General features: G+C 42.3%; 1 protein-coding gene across 1 annotated transcript in view; it reads left to right on the top strand.

Moving 5' to 3' along the window:
- The window catches only part of CFAP100 (cilia and flagella associated protein 100), a 39,396-nt gene that overhangs the window by 20,449 nt on the left and 1,517 nt on the right, over nucleotides 1-17,430 (top strand). Inside the window, exons 4-17 of the mRNA XM_062585907.1 lie at nucleotides 889-1,032; nucleotides 1,656-1,861; nucleotides 2,613-2,704; nucleotides 4,291-4,430; nucleotides 5,845-6,037; nucleotides 6,632-6,699; nucleotides 7,394-7,557; nucleotides 8,188-8,268; nucleotides 9,759-9,980; nucleotides 10,062-10,181; nucleotides 11,525-11,576; nucleotides 14,492-14,640; nucleotides 15,450-15,585; nucleotides 16,074-16,276. Of these exons, the coding sequence (XP_062441891.1) occupies nucleotides 889-1,032; nucleotides 1,656-1,861; nucleotides 2,613-2,704; nucleotides 4,291-4,430; nucleotides 5,845-6,037; nucleotides 6,632-6,699; nucleotides 7,394-7,557; nucleotides 8,188-8,268; nucleotides 9,759-9,980; nucleotides 10,062-10,181; nucleotides 11,525-11,576; nucleotides 14,492-14,640; nucleotides 15,450-15,585; nucleotides 16,074-16,276 (1,970 nt within the window). The remainder of the gene's footprint in view (nucleotides 1-888; nucleotides 1,033-1,655; nucleotides 1,862-2,612; nucleotides 2,705-4,290; nucleotides 4,431-5,844; nucleotides 6,038-6,631; nucleotides 6,700-7,393; nucleotides 7,558-8,187; nucleotides 8,269-9,758; nucleotides 9,981-10,061; nucleotides 10,182-11,524; nucleotides 11,577-14,491; nucleotides 14,641-15,449; nucleotides 15,586-16,073; nucleotides 16,277-17,430) is intronic.

The raw sequence follows: 17,430 nt of genomic DNA, 5'->3' as shown, positions 1-17,430 counted from the left end.
TCCTGAACTATTTTTTGGTAATGGAAATCATTCTGTAGTCTTATTTTTTATACATAATCCTCAGTTCACTTGGGAAATTTCCCAAAACATACTAAAGATAGTGCTATGTTTTTCTGCATCATTGCTAAAAGTCAAAGCATTCATGTGCAGAATAAAGAGAAATTTCTTCATAAGCATTTTCCTTCTGTTGCCTGAATCCAGTCTCTTGATAGTCAGCAATTACAGAAAAGAACTATAACAATCAAATGGGAATTTGCACTTACAGAAAATCATAGTACTTATTGTGTGACTTATTCAGATGGAGAAAGCTGATTGGAAACCTATCAGTAAATGAAAGAAACTGCTATTTCAGAAAGCTGAAATTTTATTAATACAGAGTCTAAAAAGTCTAAAGAACATAATCCATTTGGAACTGATTTTCTCTTCTCAGAAACCAGATAGAGAAAGTATGGGATTTAGAGATCTTTTTTTTCCTGAAAACATACTTTTTTTCAGCTCATATTTTATCAAACCATCTGTAGAAATATATGATATCATGGAACATAATATTTAGGTTTCTAAAGCACGATTCATTTGGGGATCCTCCAGTTAAGGGCAATTCATTCATCCATATCACACACAACCTCCAAACTCTAACTGTTCGGACGCTGCAGACAGAAAACCCAAGGCAGAGGCTATAACATGATAGCTCAAAGTCAGACAGCAACTAAAAATTACAGTCAGTTTAACAGTCCTGACCTCCTGTTCTTATTTCCTCATTCCACTGCTTTGCTTGTAGAGATGCAATTAAATGCCTGAGGCCCAGGCTTTGGGCTAAAATAATGAAATAAGATTCTGAAAAACTATGGAAACTTTTTACCACTCAAACTTTTTTCCCTTTCCATCCAGAGGGCTGTTTGCAGTCAGGCAGCTGCCTGCCCAGGACCTCCTGCAGCACCTCCAGTCCAGCCAGCAGGTGGTTTGGAGACACCTCCCACTGTGGCCAGGCATCAGAAGGATCCACCTCAGCTCCAAGCTCTCCGTTGGGGCCAGGTCAGGTCCCCTCGGGTGCTTGTTCCGGCAATGCAGCCCTTCTCCACTGTATGAGGTCGGATGCCACCCAGCAACGAGAGCAAAGGTTTCCATGACAGCACAAACACGAGAAGGACAAAAGCGCCAGCGGAGCCGGGTGTGCAGGGTGTCCGCGTCCCCTCACCGACTGGGCTGTGTCCCGCCAAGGCTGTCAGTGGAGAAGAGCACTGGGAGGTCTCCTTTGGGTGAGAAGCCAAAAAATAATAAAGCGAGAGAACATTGCAGCAATTTGTTTTCTGTTTTCAATATCAAATAGGACTTTTCATTAAGACAAGTGGAGGAACTGATGTGTTTCACTAGGAAATCACACGCACTAACAATTTACTTCTCCATGCGTGAGTGAGGGGGTACGCGTGTCTGGAAATTGGACACATCTGTCCTTACAACAGTTGCTCCATAGGTCAAAACCTGGAATGATTTCCTTGTGAGCATAACGAGTCCTCTCTACAAATGATAGGATTGCTTAAATTATTTGAGTATGTAAAGCATATGCTTATTCAGTGCTCTGGGAACATGGTAATGGATTTTATTATATTATATTAAGAATTGTTTGCATGTCTGCTTTGGGTTTTTTTTCTGCACAGCAGTCTGATGCTAGCAAAAAGCTCTGGATAAACGTATCAGTTAAAACCATGAATGCCTTATCCATTGATTCACATACTACTGCTATTGGTATGCAGCTACTGAGACATAAAATGTCAGAGGTAGTGAAATATATGCCAAATGATTCTACCAAGAAAGCAATTTTTATGTATATTATAGAGCTTGATAAATATAGTCAGCACAACTGGTATGTCTGTAGCTTGTGGCATTATTTTCAAAAAGTTCAAACAATCTCAAACCAAAAATACCTTAAAACAAAATTAATACTTACAAATTAATCTTAGAAAAAGAGATTCTTATACTTTGCTAAATGTATAATAAAGCACTATTTATCCCTGGGAACGTCACTGATGAATGATTTTCCGTATGTCAGTATCTTCTCTATATTCCTGCTTTTTAATCCTATTCTCTTCAGCAGAAATCAAAAACAATCAACCGCATAAACAAAATCAGTGAGGTTTTAGATTACATAAATCAAGGTGTGCACCAAGAGCACTGTTTGCTACAACTGCTCTGCATATTTCATAATGTGCATCCAACCAAACGCAAGCAGGTGTTTGACTGCCTTCCTACCCTTTCCCTGCTGGAGTTTCTCCAAACTCACCACATCAGCAGGGGTTATGTTGCACCACAACACGGATGGGGAGGAAACAGAAATCCCATGAAATTACATCCATGTTCAGAGAGACAAGAAAACTAAATGACCAGTCAAAGAGGCTTTTGGAAAGGTATTTCAAGAAATGAAAAAGCAGAAAAAAGTGTGGGCCACATTTACACAGCCTGAATTCTGCCCTAGTCTCTGTATCTCTTCAAAAGTAAAAGTTTAATACTGCTGAAGAATAAGATACTAATTGGGCAACTACAGAGACACAGACAGTAGGAAACACATCACCTATTGGCAGGTCCTAATTTATTGATTTGTTTATGGTTTTCTTTAGGGCAGGATCAAAGATGTCATCCCCAGCTACAAGGTCAAGCTCTGATAGCCCCTCTCCCCAGTCTGGATTGGAAACACAGCCTGCGCAGTCAGGTAATCTCATGATGCTCTTGTAGCTTTTTGCTGTTAGTTCATAGGAGAGGCCTTTATTCATACTCCTCTGTCCATGATCAGATGAGACAGGCTCCCCGATGCCTTCCATACAACTTCTGCCTGAGGAAAACAGTGAACGAACACTTCAGTAAATGAGGTTAGGAAATGGGAAGATATACTGAAAGGAAAGACAACCCTTAGCTTTCCCTTCAATGGCTCCTCAGAGCAGATGCAGACCTCTGACACGCTAAAACTCCTATCACAGCCAAGACTCTAGATCCTTACCAAGTTTTTTTTTTTTTTTTTGGTCATTCAGATACCTGAGATACCTTAGGCTTTGACAACTGAGTATGAGATTTCTTTTATATTAATTGGAATGCCTTGTGTTATATTTTCCCTACTGCCTCTCCTGATGCCTGCCAGTAACAAGAGAACTGGAGGAGGTCTAAAGAGTTCACATTTAGTATACTGGAGCTTCTGCTCTTGGAGATCAAGTTTGTTAAATACTATGAAAAGTCAGCAGTCAGCTGTCATGAAGGCAGAGGCATACATCTCGTCAACTCAAGTTTTATGCTTACCTCATTGCGGGCATGAACACGCAGGCATGTTACAAAACCAAACACTGAGGTTGTGGCATGGGACACTCTGTGATGCAACTTTTCATAACCATCAACAGACTCCTTGAGCTAAGCTACTTTCTCTTTGAGAAAGTAATCCTTAGTATCCATCAAAACTCAAAATACTCAAAGTAAATGGTAGAGACTGGGAATCTGACTATGCAACCTGAGGGGACTAGCAGCAGGCTGTCAACCTGCAGTAGCACTGTATGTATGGTTAGGGGGCCGGAAGAGTATAAAAGGAGTAACAGCCATACATATGTACATATAGAAGTATCAAACCTAAGTTTCACCAGCTGCTGCCTTATGGGAAGAGAAACAAGAAGACATTAAGGCAGACAGCACCATAGGCAGAAAACTACATTTTTGTGCCACAGTAAAAGCTAGAGAGCAATGGCTGTAGCATGATACTTTTGGAGGTGCTACAGGTTGGAGCAGGATTCTCACTTCTTCAGGGCACAAAGAGGTTCCTCTTAGCATAGGGATGGTACTGCTGCACCTGAGAGAACAGCGATTAAACCATGGTGTCATCATTTTGTTCTAACACACCATTTCTGAACAGCCAGGCTCCCTCCCTCCTTCCGGCTGAGGCTTGAATGAGCAACAAAAGGCAAACTACTTTATGGAGCCTAATATGAAGAAGTCTCAGCCTCAAGAGTTCTCTGCCGTGGCTGCCTGGTGAGAGCTCTCTTGTCAGCACTCCAGTTGGTCCTAGATCTTTTTGTATCCTGGACCAGTCCCTGGTAAAACCACTGCAAACTGACCAAAATCCCAGGTTAAAATGCTGACCTGATCAGCAAACATGGTCAATTAACATAAGCAATACAGAGGCCTGAGTTACATTCCTGGGTATCTTATAAGCCCTTTCCAGCTCTTGCTCCTGATTCAGCATTACTAGATAACCTCAGCTGTGTCCATAGCTGGACACCTTCCACAGGAGAACAAAGTTCCTTTGCACTGGGTCCTGACATTCTGCTTTGCAACTTCATCCATTTCTTGCAGAAAGTTCAGAAGAGGATGAAGAAAATTCCACAAAAAATCCATTTATGATCCCTCCAGATATTGATATCTTCTCAATAAGGGACAAGGAAAGACAAAAGGCTAAGGAGGTATGTATATAAGCTTTAGGTCAAAACATATTAAGGGTTTCATCAGGGAAGGTAATGAACATAAATCTTACTAAAATTTACTGCACAAGAAAAATAGTACCTAACAGATTCAGCTGAAAATCTCCCAGATCAGCTACAAATCCACTGAAGTCCATGATGGGAAATTAACTTTACCAAGAGCAGATCGGAGTACAAGCTTGCTAGTTGTTAGTGCAAAATCTGTACACTGTCACTCTGTTTTTTTCTCCTTTCTTAAAGTAGATTTACCACTCCTTCTGTTTATGTAGGAGATGCCTGCCTATTGGTATTTATAGCTACAGAATGCTTTGGTGTAAGATCTGCTTTCCAGTTCAAGAGGCTCGCCTTTCTGCTTGGAAAGCTGTATTTTAATGATTGATGCGACCTTCTTCTGAACTGCCAGCTATATGAATGCCTTGGAAGAAGGACTAAATTGGTTTCATTCCCTAGGTATCTATTCCTAAGATAGAGAATACCAACCTACCAGACCAGAGAGCTGGGTCTGTGGAATCTTTCTTCCCTATTTCCCTAGTGGACTTTCCTTTCAGTGTGTGATCCAAAGGGGATAGAAAGTCACAGAAAAAGAATGGCATCACTGAGAGGTCTGAGTATTACATAGTTGCAGAAGTCAGGCAGTAGCATGGAAGAGGCCTCTGTTTCTAAATCACAAAGACAAGGACTCCAAACAAGCTTAGGCAAGCCTACTCACCTCACATATTGATGACTAATGGTCTGCTTTTAGCTTGGGTTCAAAGTCACCATAGGAGTATGGGGAAGAGCTTAAGAAGCGTGCCAAGAATGTCTGCTGAGTGATGCCCTCAACCTATGCCATGCCCAAACTGGGGAGACAGTAATGAATTACAGGTTCTACCCTATGTGAAAGCACAGGGCATGAACAACCTCTCACCTTCCAGAGAGCTCTGGGGCTGGTTTGAAGAGATCATCTCAATCCAGACTTAAGAGTTTACATGCCTGTGTGAAAAATGGACAAATGTGGTCTTGAGTATGGGCTGTTCTGTTCCCTTTTATTAGAAGGATGAATAGGATTCTCTTAAAATTTCCATTCTCTTCCAAGAATAACTCAAGGAGTAAAAATGAGAACACTGGGTAGGTACAAACTGGTACTGTTTGCACACATACAAACTGGTGCAGCCAGTGACTGGATGCAGAACACTAACAAACGAACGAGAACAAATCTAAGAAAAGAGATGAAGTGTTTTGGCTGCATCCAGAGAAGGTATCACTGGGATTAGTCAGATAAACCAGGCAAACAAACTTTAGCAAGATACCAGAAGCTTGCAAATTGTTAGACAGTAAACAACTACTCATGTCATTAGAAACCACAGCAGACAAAGCACATAACCAAACTATCCACATAACTGGCATCTCTTCATAGGAACGTGAAAAGAGGAAGACCATGAAAATACATGAGAAAATGACCTACTCCACTAAGATAAATGTAAAGCAAAAGGAGTTCAGGAAAGCTCTCCAGAAAGAGGAAGAAGAAGAGGACAGAAAACAGGCAACAGAAACAGAGAGACTGAAAGCTTTTCAGGATAGTCTTTCATGGAAGACAGCCCTTTCCAAAGGTAGTGAACACCTACTATCTTTGTAGCAGTACTGCTTGCCTGGATAACAGCCTAAAACAAAAGTCAAAGAGGGGATGAAACCAGCTAGTTAGTTCTAGCTGACTTCAGTGAGCTCTGCCTGCCTATAGACACAGCAGTCATCTGCTACATCTTGCCAGACTCTGGTTGGGCCCTCTCCACCTCATGCATTTACACACATGGCATATTTCACCACCATAGCAGACTGAATTCCACCACCTCCATGGCCTCCAAAGTAGCTGGGTTCTTTGTGGTGTTGGGTATCAGCTGGGAGTCAGAACAGAAGTTGGTCTAGAGTTCATAGGACTGTGCATCATGGAGGTATTTGCACTAAGCTGACCTAAAGTTGGAATTTGGTGCACATAGGGCTAAATCTTCTGCCTCTGAAGAGAGAAGTAGCTTTACCAAAGCCCATATAAAACTGATCCTAACCAATGCCACAATAGCATGGCATGCTCAGTGCCCCTGGCCCCAATGCCAACCACATCCAAATTCACAGAGCTATCTGTATTCAACGTGCTTTGCTTTGACCATGTTTCTCCCTCTAGTCTGAGCAACTTTATGTTCTCATTTCAGGTCAGCATTTAGAAAAAGAGAGCTTTCGTGACTATGTAAACAACAGGAGACAAATATTTTTACTTGAGGTATTTGGCTTTTTTTCTTTTTTTTTTTTCCTTTTTTTTTTTAAGAGTGTTGCTTTTTGTTTAATTATCCTTCCCTGTGTTGCTTTGTTTTGTTTTTTCATGAGAGCTATTGCCTAGAGGTTACATCACAGAGGTATAAATCAGATCTCATGAGTGATGGTCCAAGTCCTGTATTAAAGGCACTCATGGTCCATGGCCAAGCAATCCCCAACCAAGAAAGAGGTGAAAGTAAGTCATTCACTACCACACCTAGTAGCAATCCTGCAACTGTTTCCACTTCATCTATGGGACCCAAAGAGATACTGGCATTTTGGCCCTTACTATACTATAAAAATTATACTCAAGAGCCATTCTGAACTCAAAATACAAGATCCCTGTTGAAATAGCCCCATTATTCACATGTATTATAGCACCTGTGTGCTACTACAGAACTGAGTAAACCATTGTCATCCAGGAGTTAACACAGTGCTGGAATTCCTGGAGTCTGTCTGTAGTATCACTGCTCATTTCCTACATTACTTCTAAAATATCTCCTGGCCTCTACCTACCTAGCTTGTACCAAGACCCCGGTTTGAAATCTTCATGCTCTCTGCCAACAAGGTAATAAGGTAACCAAGAACAAAGTTAAACCAGAACAACCTTAGAACAAGCCAACCAACCAATGTGTGTGTGCTGCTTTTTGGGTTCATTTCAGTATACTATGGCAGTAAAGAGGGATGAGATTCAGAGGCTGGAGTACTTCGCAAAGACGGAGGAAAGACGACTGGAAAAGGCTGAATACCACCTGGAAAAGGATGCTGTCATGTTTGATGAGTTCCTGAAGGAGAATGACAAAAATTCTATTCAAGCCCTGAAAATGTAATGGAAACTGAGGGAAATCACCCATTTGCTCTTTTGCACTGGACACAGAAGGGTTTTTTTTTTTTTTTTTTTTTTTTGCTCAACCTCCCTGGACGGCTAGCATCCACCCACAAATGCTCTGGGTTTTGCCAGAGTTACATTTTCTCCCTACCTGTACTGTGAAAGATGTGAAGGAGACCAATAGCTGAGGAAATCCCTCATTGCATGAGCCCTTGTTCTGGCTGCAGTGAGGTTACCTGCCATTGTCCTCACCACTTCTATTCTTCTCACAACACCCTTACAACCAGATACTTCTGCTCAACCCCTCACAGCAGAGGAATTGTCCTCTCGGTGAAGTGATACAGGCGCTTTAGCCCCTAACAAGTATGACAAGGGCAGAGCAGCAACCAGAACTCACCAGCAGCCAAACTAGGGAGGCTGGGACTTGGAAGCATCATGGGGACCACACACTCTTTGTTAGCAGGGCCTTCTGACAGGAGCCAAGCATCCCCTTTGGTACACCTTCACGAATAAGACAGATTTCTAGAGCTCCTCCTACATCTTTTCCTCTATTTTATATGCATCTCAGTTCCCTACCCAGTAACTGCTGACTTGTTTTAAGGTGTATATTTATGCGTTCTTCCCTAGTGCTGAAAAAGAAACTGCAGCAAAGACAGAGAAAATAATGGAGATCCAAGCGATTACTTCACAAATAATGAACCTCGAAAGGTAATGGTTGCACGCTGAATACTCTTACTTCCTAAACTTTAGCAGTCCTTATAAAACTACACCTACATCTCTTGGTGGGAAAAAGAAATCAGGAAAAAGTGCTCCAAAAATGTTCCCTTTTAAAAGCATCAAAATAGAAATATTTTATTTTCCAGATACTGGTTTTGTTTCTAAAATGACCTGTTTATGGCATTTTAGAAAAGTGTGACTAAGCCAAAGCCAAAATCAAATGCTTAGTTTCAGAGTAAAAAACAAAATTAACCTATGCATTTTAATTATGATCTGAAATAAACACTCCATTCCCACAAAAAGTGATTCCTATCACAAGTTAAGCTGGAAAGATTTCTCAGTTCACAGCTGGCACCAAAGCCATGAAATGTAGCTTGAGGTTTGATTCACTGACTGAAACACTGAGTTTTTCTAGGGACACCATGACCATTCAGTAATAAAGTAGCTGTTCGTTTTGTTAAACGCCACCATGCTCTTTCCTGTAGGCAGCGTGTGGGGAACAGATATTTCTTCCCTGAGGAGATGAATATACAACTGAAGGCAAAAGAGTTGCCACAGCTGAACAAGTCACCACCTATCAGCTGAGACACAATAACTGACCATGCACACATTTCCAGCCTCTCTGGAGTAAAATGCCGTTGTTTACTGAAGGGAACTTGACTGCTTTGGGTTACTGCCCTCCTTAATATCTGCTCAGGCTGAGCTCAGTCAGACCAGGTCACTTCAGTCTCACCTCTTCTTTCTTCTATGTCAAAGACGACACAGGCCGTATTAGTCCCCTAGGGATACCTGCAGAGCACAGGAGCTCTCTGGTGGTTTCTCAAAGGTGCAGGGGCTGAAGTTTGGCTGGAACATGAGAGCGAATAGAACCACTCTTCTGCTAAATGCACTTCTCTGCCTCTTCAGCTCAGGCACAAGCTGACACCATGAGAATCCTACTCCACCACAGTATTTCAACACCTGCAAAGCTGCAGATGGCAGCTTGTGACCACTTCATTTGGGGAGATCTCTGCTCCCTTCTTCATAAATAGTTCAGTGGTTAAGTGTGTTGGCCTTACAGCTGTGAAAATTAATTGACAAAGCCTGCAGCTCAGATCTGAAGACCCTGGTGGGTTGGGGGAGGGTAAATGATGATGCTTTGACATAGAATAGCTTTCCCTGGATCAAATAGATCCAGGCAACAGATATGAACTACTCTGCCTGTTTTTCAGGCTGGCCAGATGTCAGCCACCAAGCTACACTTGCCTAGTACCACTCCTAAATTAGCAAGGGTCTGGCCACAGTGATGTGACCAGATAGCTTCCACATCAGGGAGCCCAGAGAAAAAGCAGGGCTGGTTCATGGTTGTCTTTGCACATCCATGAGGATATATCCCTTCTTCAGGTGGAGCTAAATGTAGAAAGTCAGAAAGAACTCGCTCAGGCAGGACTTTCCACTGCATTTAGAAACTTTGCATGGCTTGTCTGCTTTTCTCACCTCAGTGATATATCCAAATTTGAGGATACTTTGCAGGAGTACAAGAGGTACAGGGACTTCCTCTATCAACTGTCTCCAAAAGAATGGCAGGAAGAATACGCAAAAAAGCATGCAAAAGAAAAGAAGTTGAAAACAGCTTCCAAAGTTAAAGAAGAAAGTGCCTCTCCTCGCACTACTGCAGAGAAGGGTAAGTGCCAAGGAAGAGCTTCCCACTCTTTGCTTGGATAGTCCCACATTCTAAGTGTATGTTCCTTCTTCCATCCAGGCCAGGACCTGACAGTCAGGACAAAAGCTTCTGATCTGTCTAGCACCAGCTATTTAGATGCACAAAGCTCTCTGTTGTCTTCTGAAAGCTCGGATTTCGGGTTATTATGTGAGATCAGGCCAGAGTTCAAAGACTTTCTGAAACCTCTATCAACAGTAAAACTGTAAGTATGAGACAATGAAAACAGCAAGTACTGTAGCGAGTACTCAGCTGAACAGGAGCCAGTATAGAGGAAACCTCCTCAGCCTCACAGCAAGCTGTCTGTTGTTTTGCCATGAATGAAGATCCAAGGTCATTGTAGACTAGCATTGCATTGACTCTCTGCTTTCAGTAACTGAGGCTTCAGGCAGTATATGCTAGGTTACAGGCAGAAGAAACACTTCTGTAACAATGAGCAGGGCCAGATAGAGAAGTGGATGGGCAGGTGGGAATATGAGGCAAGTCTGGCCAGCTCCAGCTTTTTGAGGCAAAGAAAGCAATTGCCTGGAACAGCAAAGCGTGAGTGGCTGGTGATCATACATTGCCTAATGCAAAAAAAGCCATGGCTAAAAAGAGATTTTGCATTAAGCCATTGCTTGCAGGCCCATTTCCTCTGCCTCCATTCAGAGCATTGCAGATGCCAAGTTTTGCCAGGCAAGGACCTCATGTGATACACCTGGTGAAGCCCATGGGCTGCTGCCACGTGGTAGGAACAATGCTGGCACAAGTGGGACTGGACCTAGGATGGTGTGAGCAAAGGGTTTTCACTCCTCCATGGCACAAGGAGACAGGAGTACAGGGTGATGAGCAGAATCCACTGCTGACCCCAGATGGGTTCCTCTTGTCTTGCCCTTGCAGCTCTTACACTGGCTTGTCCCTGGGGCCAAGCAGGGAAAAGGATGCACTTTTCGTTAACACTAATAGGCCAGGCAGATGGGGGAGAATTCAATGGCCTTTTTCTCGGGTGGGTAAAAGCTGCAGACTCCCGTGGTGGCCATACCATGCCATTTAGGAGCAGTAACGGCATGGAGAACAAGACTTTCTCTACACTTGCCAGGCTGCTCGCTGAGCCATTTTAACAATGGCCATTTTAACAAGGCTCAGCGTTCTCACTGGCCAAGAATCAGCCTCCCACCAAGTTTAAATCTGTTTGGATCAACCCCCTCAGTTCAGGTCTATCTGTCATGACATGACCCTGCTGCAGTCAGCAGAGCTCCCAGCAGCTGGAAAGGCAGCTCGCTTAGGGCAGACACAGCTCCCCCCTTGTACATTTGTGAACTCTAGCCCCCTACTGACCCCCAGAGAAGCAGCCCACAGCCAAGGAGGACCCAGATCTGTGAATGTTCAAAGGACTATTCAAGAGCAAATGGCCAACATGCAAGAGAAAGGGAAGCTGCTAGCTACCTGTAGTTGAATCTAGAGGTTGCCTGCAGACGTCAGTCTGGCTATTTGCCATGTTTATACACTAACAAGCTCTCCTTTGAGCTATCATTTCTCTAAGATCTGACACACAGAATGCCTTTTCAGAAGTTTAGTGGAGGATCAAGAGAGTGAAACCTGCTCAGACGAGGAGGATGAGGTCAGACATCTCATACTGAAATGTTTATATGTTCTGTTTGTCTTGTCACTTCCTCTGTCATTTGTTGATGTTACTACTTCTGATGTTACTAATTTATTTCACTTCTAACCATTCATTATGAGATTGAGAAGTTATTGTAGCCACTAGTTATAAATGTATGTTTATGTAGTCATAAATGTTCATGCTTTTAGCAATATATATTATAAATACCTTGGTTTAACTTTCCTCCTCCACTTTCCAAAAACCTACCATCACCTCAAAGCTTACCAGCCTCCAACAAGATATGACATTATATAACATGAGGTTTTAAGATTTGTAAATATATCATCTTATACCCAAAACTGAGGTTTCTTCATTTTAGAGTACAAAAATGACTTTTCTTGAACTCTAGAAGAACAAATTATTATAGGTGGTCTCTGCCATACTTCATCCAATGTCAACCCAACATAAATATCACAGTTGCCAACTCAAAGGAATCAAAAATGGAAATGGAGCTAGGGGAAAATACTGATCTTAAATGCAGCAAACTAGATTGCAAAAATCCATCCTCATATCCATCAGTGTTTTAAAATAATGATTTTTAAATATTCTTTCACCCAAGAGATTCCATTTGCCTCCATGCTTATTCAGATAAATATGAATTTAAAATAAAAAAATGTTTAATTTGAGAGATAGCTATTTAAGGCCAACATTTTCAGATGCGTTTTTTTGCAATTACATATGAATAGCTGATCTTACACAAACAACCACCCAGCTATTGCAAATTAGCTATTTATGCTACTTTATTAGTAGCAGTTTTTCTTCTTTTCCAGTCTGTTACTTTCCTGGTCTCCTCACACCTGCTAACAACATGGGAGCATAAAGAGGATTCAGTAAAAAGGGACGGATTGGCCAAGGCTTCCCCTGAGGGAAGCTGGAAACAAGGAACATGGAGAGCAGGCAGGTATGATAGGGTCTCACCAGGCCTGGTAACACTGCATGGACATGGAGTCATCTCAGCTAGATACTTCCTTTTTCTTCAGGTATCTGATTGCTTATCAGCATCAATCATTTTATCCCACTCTGGCAGACCAATCAAAATAAAGAGATGCTAACTCTCCCATGCCCTCCTATTCAGCTTTCTCTCTTAACTCTTCCAACCTTGTAAGAGTTTCCCTCTCATTTCTCAGACCAGCATCTCAGGGATGTTCCCTGGTTGAGGACACCTCAGTCCCCATGCCCATTCCTTCTTCCCACTTGCCATGGACAGCTCCAACAGTGCCAGGATCTGAGCTTTCATCCATCTCCTCAAAGCACCACTTTACCAAGCTACTGCTCCTCCCAGGTCTTTCTGCCCCAGAAGTCATTATCTCATGAATGCACCTACTTCTAGGTTCCGCTCATCTAAAGGGACCTCCTAAACACCACCTTTGCACCAGTTTTTACTCCCTGAAAGGCAGCTTATTTTAACGGTGCAGATACTTGAGGCAGCGTAAAGCTACACACTCAGCATGAAGGAGGAAGAGGGTTGTACATAGACATGGATCATTAGGTACCCGTGTATCTGGAAGCATTTGAATAATAAGGACTGAGTTTGCTCTTCACTTGTTTTATTTCAGTTTCCCCCTGTTTCCAGTTATCTTTGCTGAACTAAAGTAAAAGCTCTGTTGTTCTAGCACCAGCTGAATTTAAGTTGAAATCTCCCCTCTCAATTAAGCCAATGCAACAAAGCACACAGCCTTTTTGCGGGCCTTACCTCTCTTTTACAGTAAGTCTTATCTCCTGCTTCTCTTGGGTTTATCCTAATGACTTCCATTGGCTGCAGATCACAAATCACTCTATCCTTGGCCATTAAAAAAAAAAAAAAAAAAAAAAAAAAAAAGGCTTCAGAGACAGACCTGGTCCTAGGGGGAAAAGGTTACAGGAGTCAAAATTGCTGCTCAGAATCATGCTGTAGTGGGTACAAAAAAATTCACCTTTCAGCACCCATACACTGCTGTAAGAAACCCAAGAACCACTCTGGGGCACTATGAAGTTTGCTTAATCTGGACCAGGGCCAATGCTTTAGTTGCCCCTACGTGAGTGAATTTTGTTGACAAAATGTAGTAACATTTGGGGACTGTACAAGGAGAACAGCTCTTGCGCTGGAGGAGCCACAAATAATTCCAGTGGGCAAAGTCACTGGGGAAAAGGGAACACTTCCCTCTTTCCTTATTCCTAATTTTGCACTTTCCTCTGGAACATAGAGAAAGGGACCACAAATGTGGGGTTTTTTTTTTTTTTTTTTTTTTAATTCCAAAGACAAATGAGAGAAACTTCTTTCTTCCTTGGAGTGAGCCAGCCATACATAAACAGCATGTTATTTAGGCAAGTCTAAGAAAAAAATAACAACTTTTTCAAGAGGGTTGAAAAAACCCAGGTGAGTTTTAGGACACCTTCTTCAGGTCTCAAATCAAAGCATCAAGCATTAAACTAAAACAAGCTCAGGACAATTCCTCTGAGTTTACCAAGATATGTCAAGTTAGATGGTCAGAGAAAGCACAGTAAGGATCAAGACTCAGAGGGCCTTACCTCCCTTATATCCTTAGAGGAATGCAGCTGCAACACTACATATGTGGTTACCTGTAGATACATTGACATACACCATCCAAACATGATTGGGATATGTAATTCTTCTCTCATCAGCCCTTAAAGCCCTTTGCTTTCTTCTCTTCCAGTACTTAATTATCCTTCTCTGCTGAACCAAACTACATCTTTTCTTTACAATGTGAGCTCTTTGGAGTAGATACAAATTCTTAGCCTCATGCTGTAATGTGTTATAAACTTAAAAAGTCCTACCACATACCAGCTGAAGATATGAGGCATAGACCAACCTCCATGTAGTTCAATGGATAAAGTGCTAGAATATACTCGTCATGTTTTTTTCACTGCAGGAGCTGGAATTGTATTTTACTGACCCTCAGCAACTGCTGTCTATTTTCACGGAGCTGGAGGAACAGAACTTATCCCTCATCCAGAATTCCCAAGACATCGAGGAAACATTGGACGAGCTCCGACAAACTTTAATCACCACATGTAACAGGATGTAAGTCTGATTCTGCAGCTGGGTAAGTGATGGAAAGGGGACCCTTGTGACAAAACCTTAAAAGTGATCTTCCCTCTACTGGCATCTCACCTTCAGGCTGCACACTGCAGACCGTACACAACGGTCTCCATGTAGCACACAGCAAAAAGTCTCTTTCTTGTACAAAAAAGCCCATCAAACTCATTGCTTTGTAAACTCCCAGAAAAGAGTGACCCATCTATGCAATACAGAAAATAGGCCTGGGAAGGTCTAGATGAATTTTTAGGAGAAAAAGGCATAGGAGACCGTCTAGAGTGTCTCAGAGTCAGGGAGGGGACGCAAGCCTCGAAGTACCATGTAATTCTTATAAGGAACGATCAAAGGAAGAAACAAGGCAAGCCCTGGAGCCATCCAGACCAGCACTTGCTTCAACTCAGTGCAAACTCTTCCTAGTGCAAGCCAGCAGGAAATCCATATCATATTTCTAAGGCAGGTAGACACATATATTCCCATTTAAAGCACAGATTAACCACTTATGAATGTTTTTAAATAGAATCTACCTTTCACATTGATTGGTTGAAAATTTTTGAATGCTATTTAACTATGCTACTTCTCCCTTCCCCACACCAACACAGTAAGCACTAGTTCAGAAAAATCAGAAGTTCCCTCTGCTTTGAGAGTCATAGGTGCATGTTGCCCAAAAATGGCATGAAGTGTTATCTCCACCTGCCAGCAGCAGGAGGGACCATCCCAGTCTATAAGGTAGCAAGGAGCCAGGTGTTTCAGAGATGCTCTTTTCAAAAACATGTCTACCTTCTTCTCTGGGCTAGGGACCAGGAGATAGAGCAGCTGAAAGAGCTTGCAGCCACTGTCAAATCCTCTATTGCCAAAGAAGAGGAGACTGCAGCAGATCTGAAGCTCAGAGTTCGCGTCTTTTCCTTTGGAGAATACAAAGCTGATGTCCAGGTATATCCAAGATCAATCACACTGCAGGGAATGGGATTAGTGAAGGAATAAAATATGCTGTTCTTCTCCACCAGCCATATCCAGCCTGGGAAAGGAGTGGGCACTCGGGTCGCAGCAGTGAGGGATGAGCCCTCTTTTGAGCATTGGAGAAGTAGCAAGAGCAGGTTAGAGGCATCACTGAGGCAGCAAACTGAGACAAGCATGTCTTCTCCTCACTGCTGCTGCAAGGCTGGAGTAGGGCCCATAAAAGATTGCAGCAGCAGGCTGCTACCTGGCTCAGGCCATGACAATAGCTAGGAATAGGAGATAAGACACAAAAATAGCTAAAATACAGCTGTCTACCCCAGACACCACTGCAAAGCATATCAGAAAACAAAAAATAGTATCTTGTTGGGGGAATTAAAGTGTATTAATTTGGTTGTCTTTTGGAGAGAGAGTGATTTTGGTGCTTCCTGGTTCTGTCTCACCCTATCTCTTCTTACCTCTAGGATAAAATGCTTGCGAACTTGAACAAAAAGGTGCTGGAAGTCTATCGCCGCTGCATTGGAGAAAACGAGGCAAACCTAGGGACGTTGCAGATGCTAGCAGTGATAGAAAAACAGCTGGATGACTTACTGGAGTGCCTAGAGAGAATCCCATCAGCAAAGATAGAACAGGCTGAGAAAGCAAAAGAAAAAGAACGAAGGATAAGGTAAGAGGAGACCCTCCTCTGGAAATGGGGCATCTTTTTTTAAAGTGTTGACACCCAAAAGCAAGCCACTAAAAGGGCCCAAGTTTTCAGATCAAATCAGGAAATAGTAACAGAAATATGAAAGCCCACCTGTGACCAATAAATCCAATTTCACTCCTGTAAGGGTTTCGCATTCATAGTACTTGCATGTCCTGATTAGTAAGCAGCAGCCCACAGTTATACTAGAAAAGACCTGGAAGGTGCCTGTGTCCTGAACTGAAGGCAAAATCTGGAAGGAAAAAAAAAACAATCTCTCGAGCAAATTCAATAATGCAAACGATAATTTTAAGAAGACAATTTGTAGTAACAATATTTACACTGATTAAATAGAAAATTGCTCCTGCATGATTATTTAACACACACAGCATCTGACACGCTCTGCTCTTCTGTCAGAATTCAACAGGTGCTCGAGGGCATTTGTCAACAATGGCAGTTTTAAGACATTTGCTGCTATAAAGCTCTAAATTTAAAGTTATACAAGTTAAACTTCAAAAAGTAGTGAATGAGCACAAGAAATTTAGGTTCTGAGGTCAGATACATTTTGTTTCATGTGCTCAACACATGAAAGTTCTCTCTGCAAACAGCAAAGCTGCGACTGGACATCCCTAGCTGAATCAGATCCATGGGGTGGGGGGGAACATAGCACGAAGTTCTAGAGTCAGAACAGTGATACTTCCTTCATTTCCTTCCTACTTGCTCTTTTTCTCTGTACCTTTCTTCACCTTTTAATAGGAGGGGTGTGACACCTCTTCCTAATGTTCTGCGAGTGGTTTTGCATTTTAACTTACAGAAGAAGACAGATTTACCCTATCCTGGAGATGAAGGGGAACAATCAGGGAAGTCAGTGACATAACAAAGATACCGTGAAAACAACTTAAAAAATTCCTGAAGATCACAGGGTTACCAACTCACTTCCTCTTCATTGCAGGGTGTTCAACAGCTTAAGCCCATCTCCACTCCAGTGCTTTATTCCCATAGGGAATCAGCTTCCACTTTGCACATTTAAGTAAACCATGGCAGCATGGATGTGAAATGCTGCTACTCCACAACAGTAACGTCACAGAATTGGGTTGACCTGCTGAGAACATCATCCACAAGAAGCATCCATCAGTCAC

The sequence above is a fragment of the Rhea pennata genome, chromosome 12 (assembly GCF_028389875.1).
Source record: "Rhea pennata isolate bPtePen1 chromosome 12, bPtePen1.pri, whole genome shotgun sequence".
Taxonomy (NCBI): Eukaryota; Metazoa; Chordata; class Aves; order Rheiformes; family Rheidae; genus Rhea; species Rhea pennata.
Note: the sequence above shows the minus strand (reverse complement) of the source record. Positions and strands in the feature narration are given on the sequence as shown.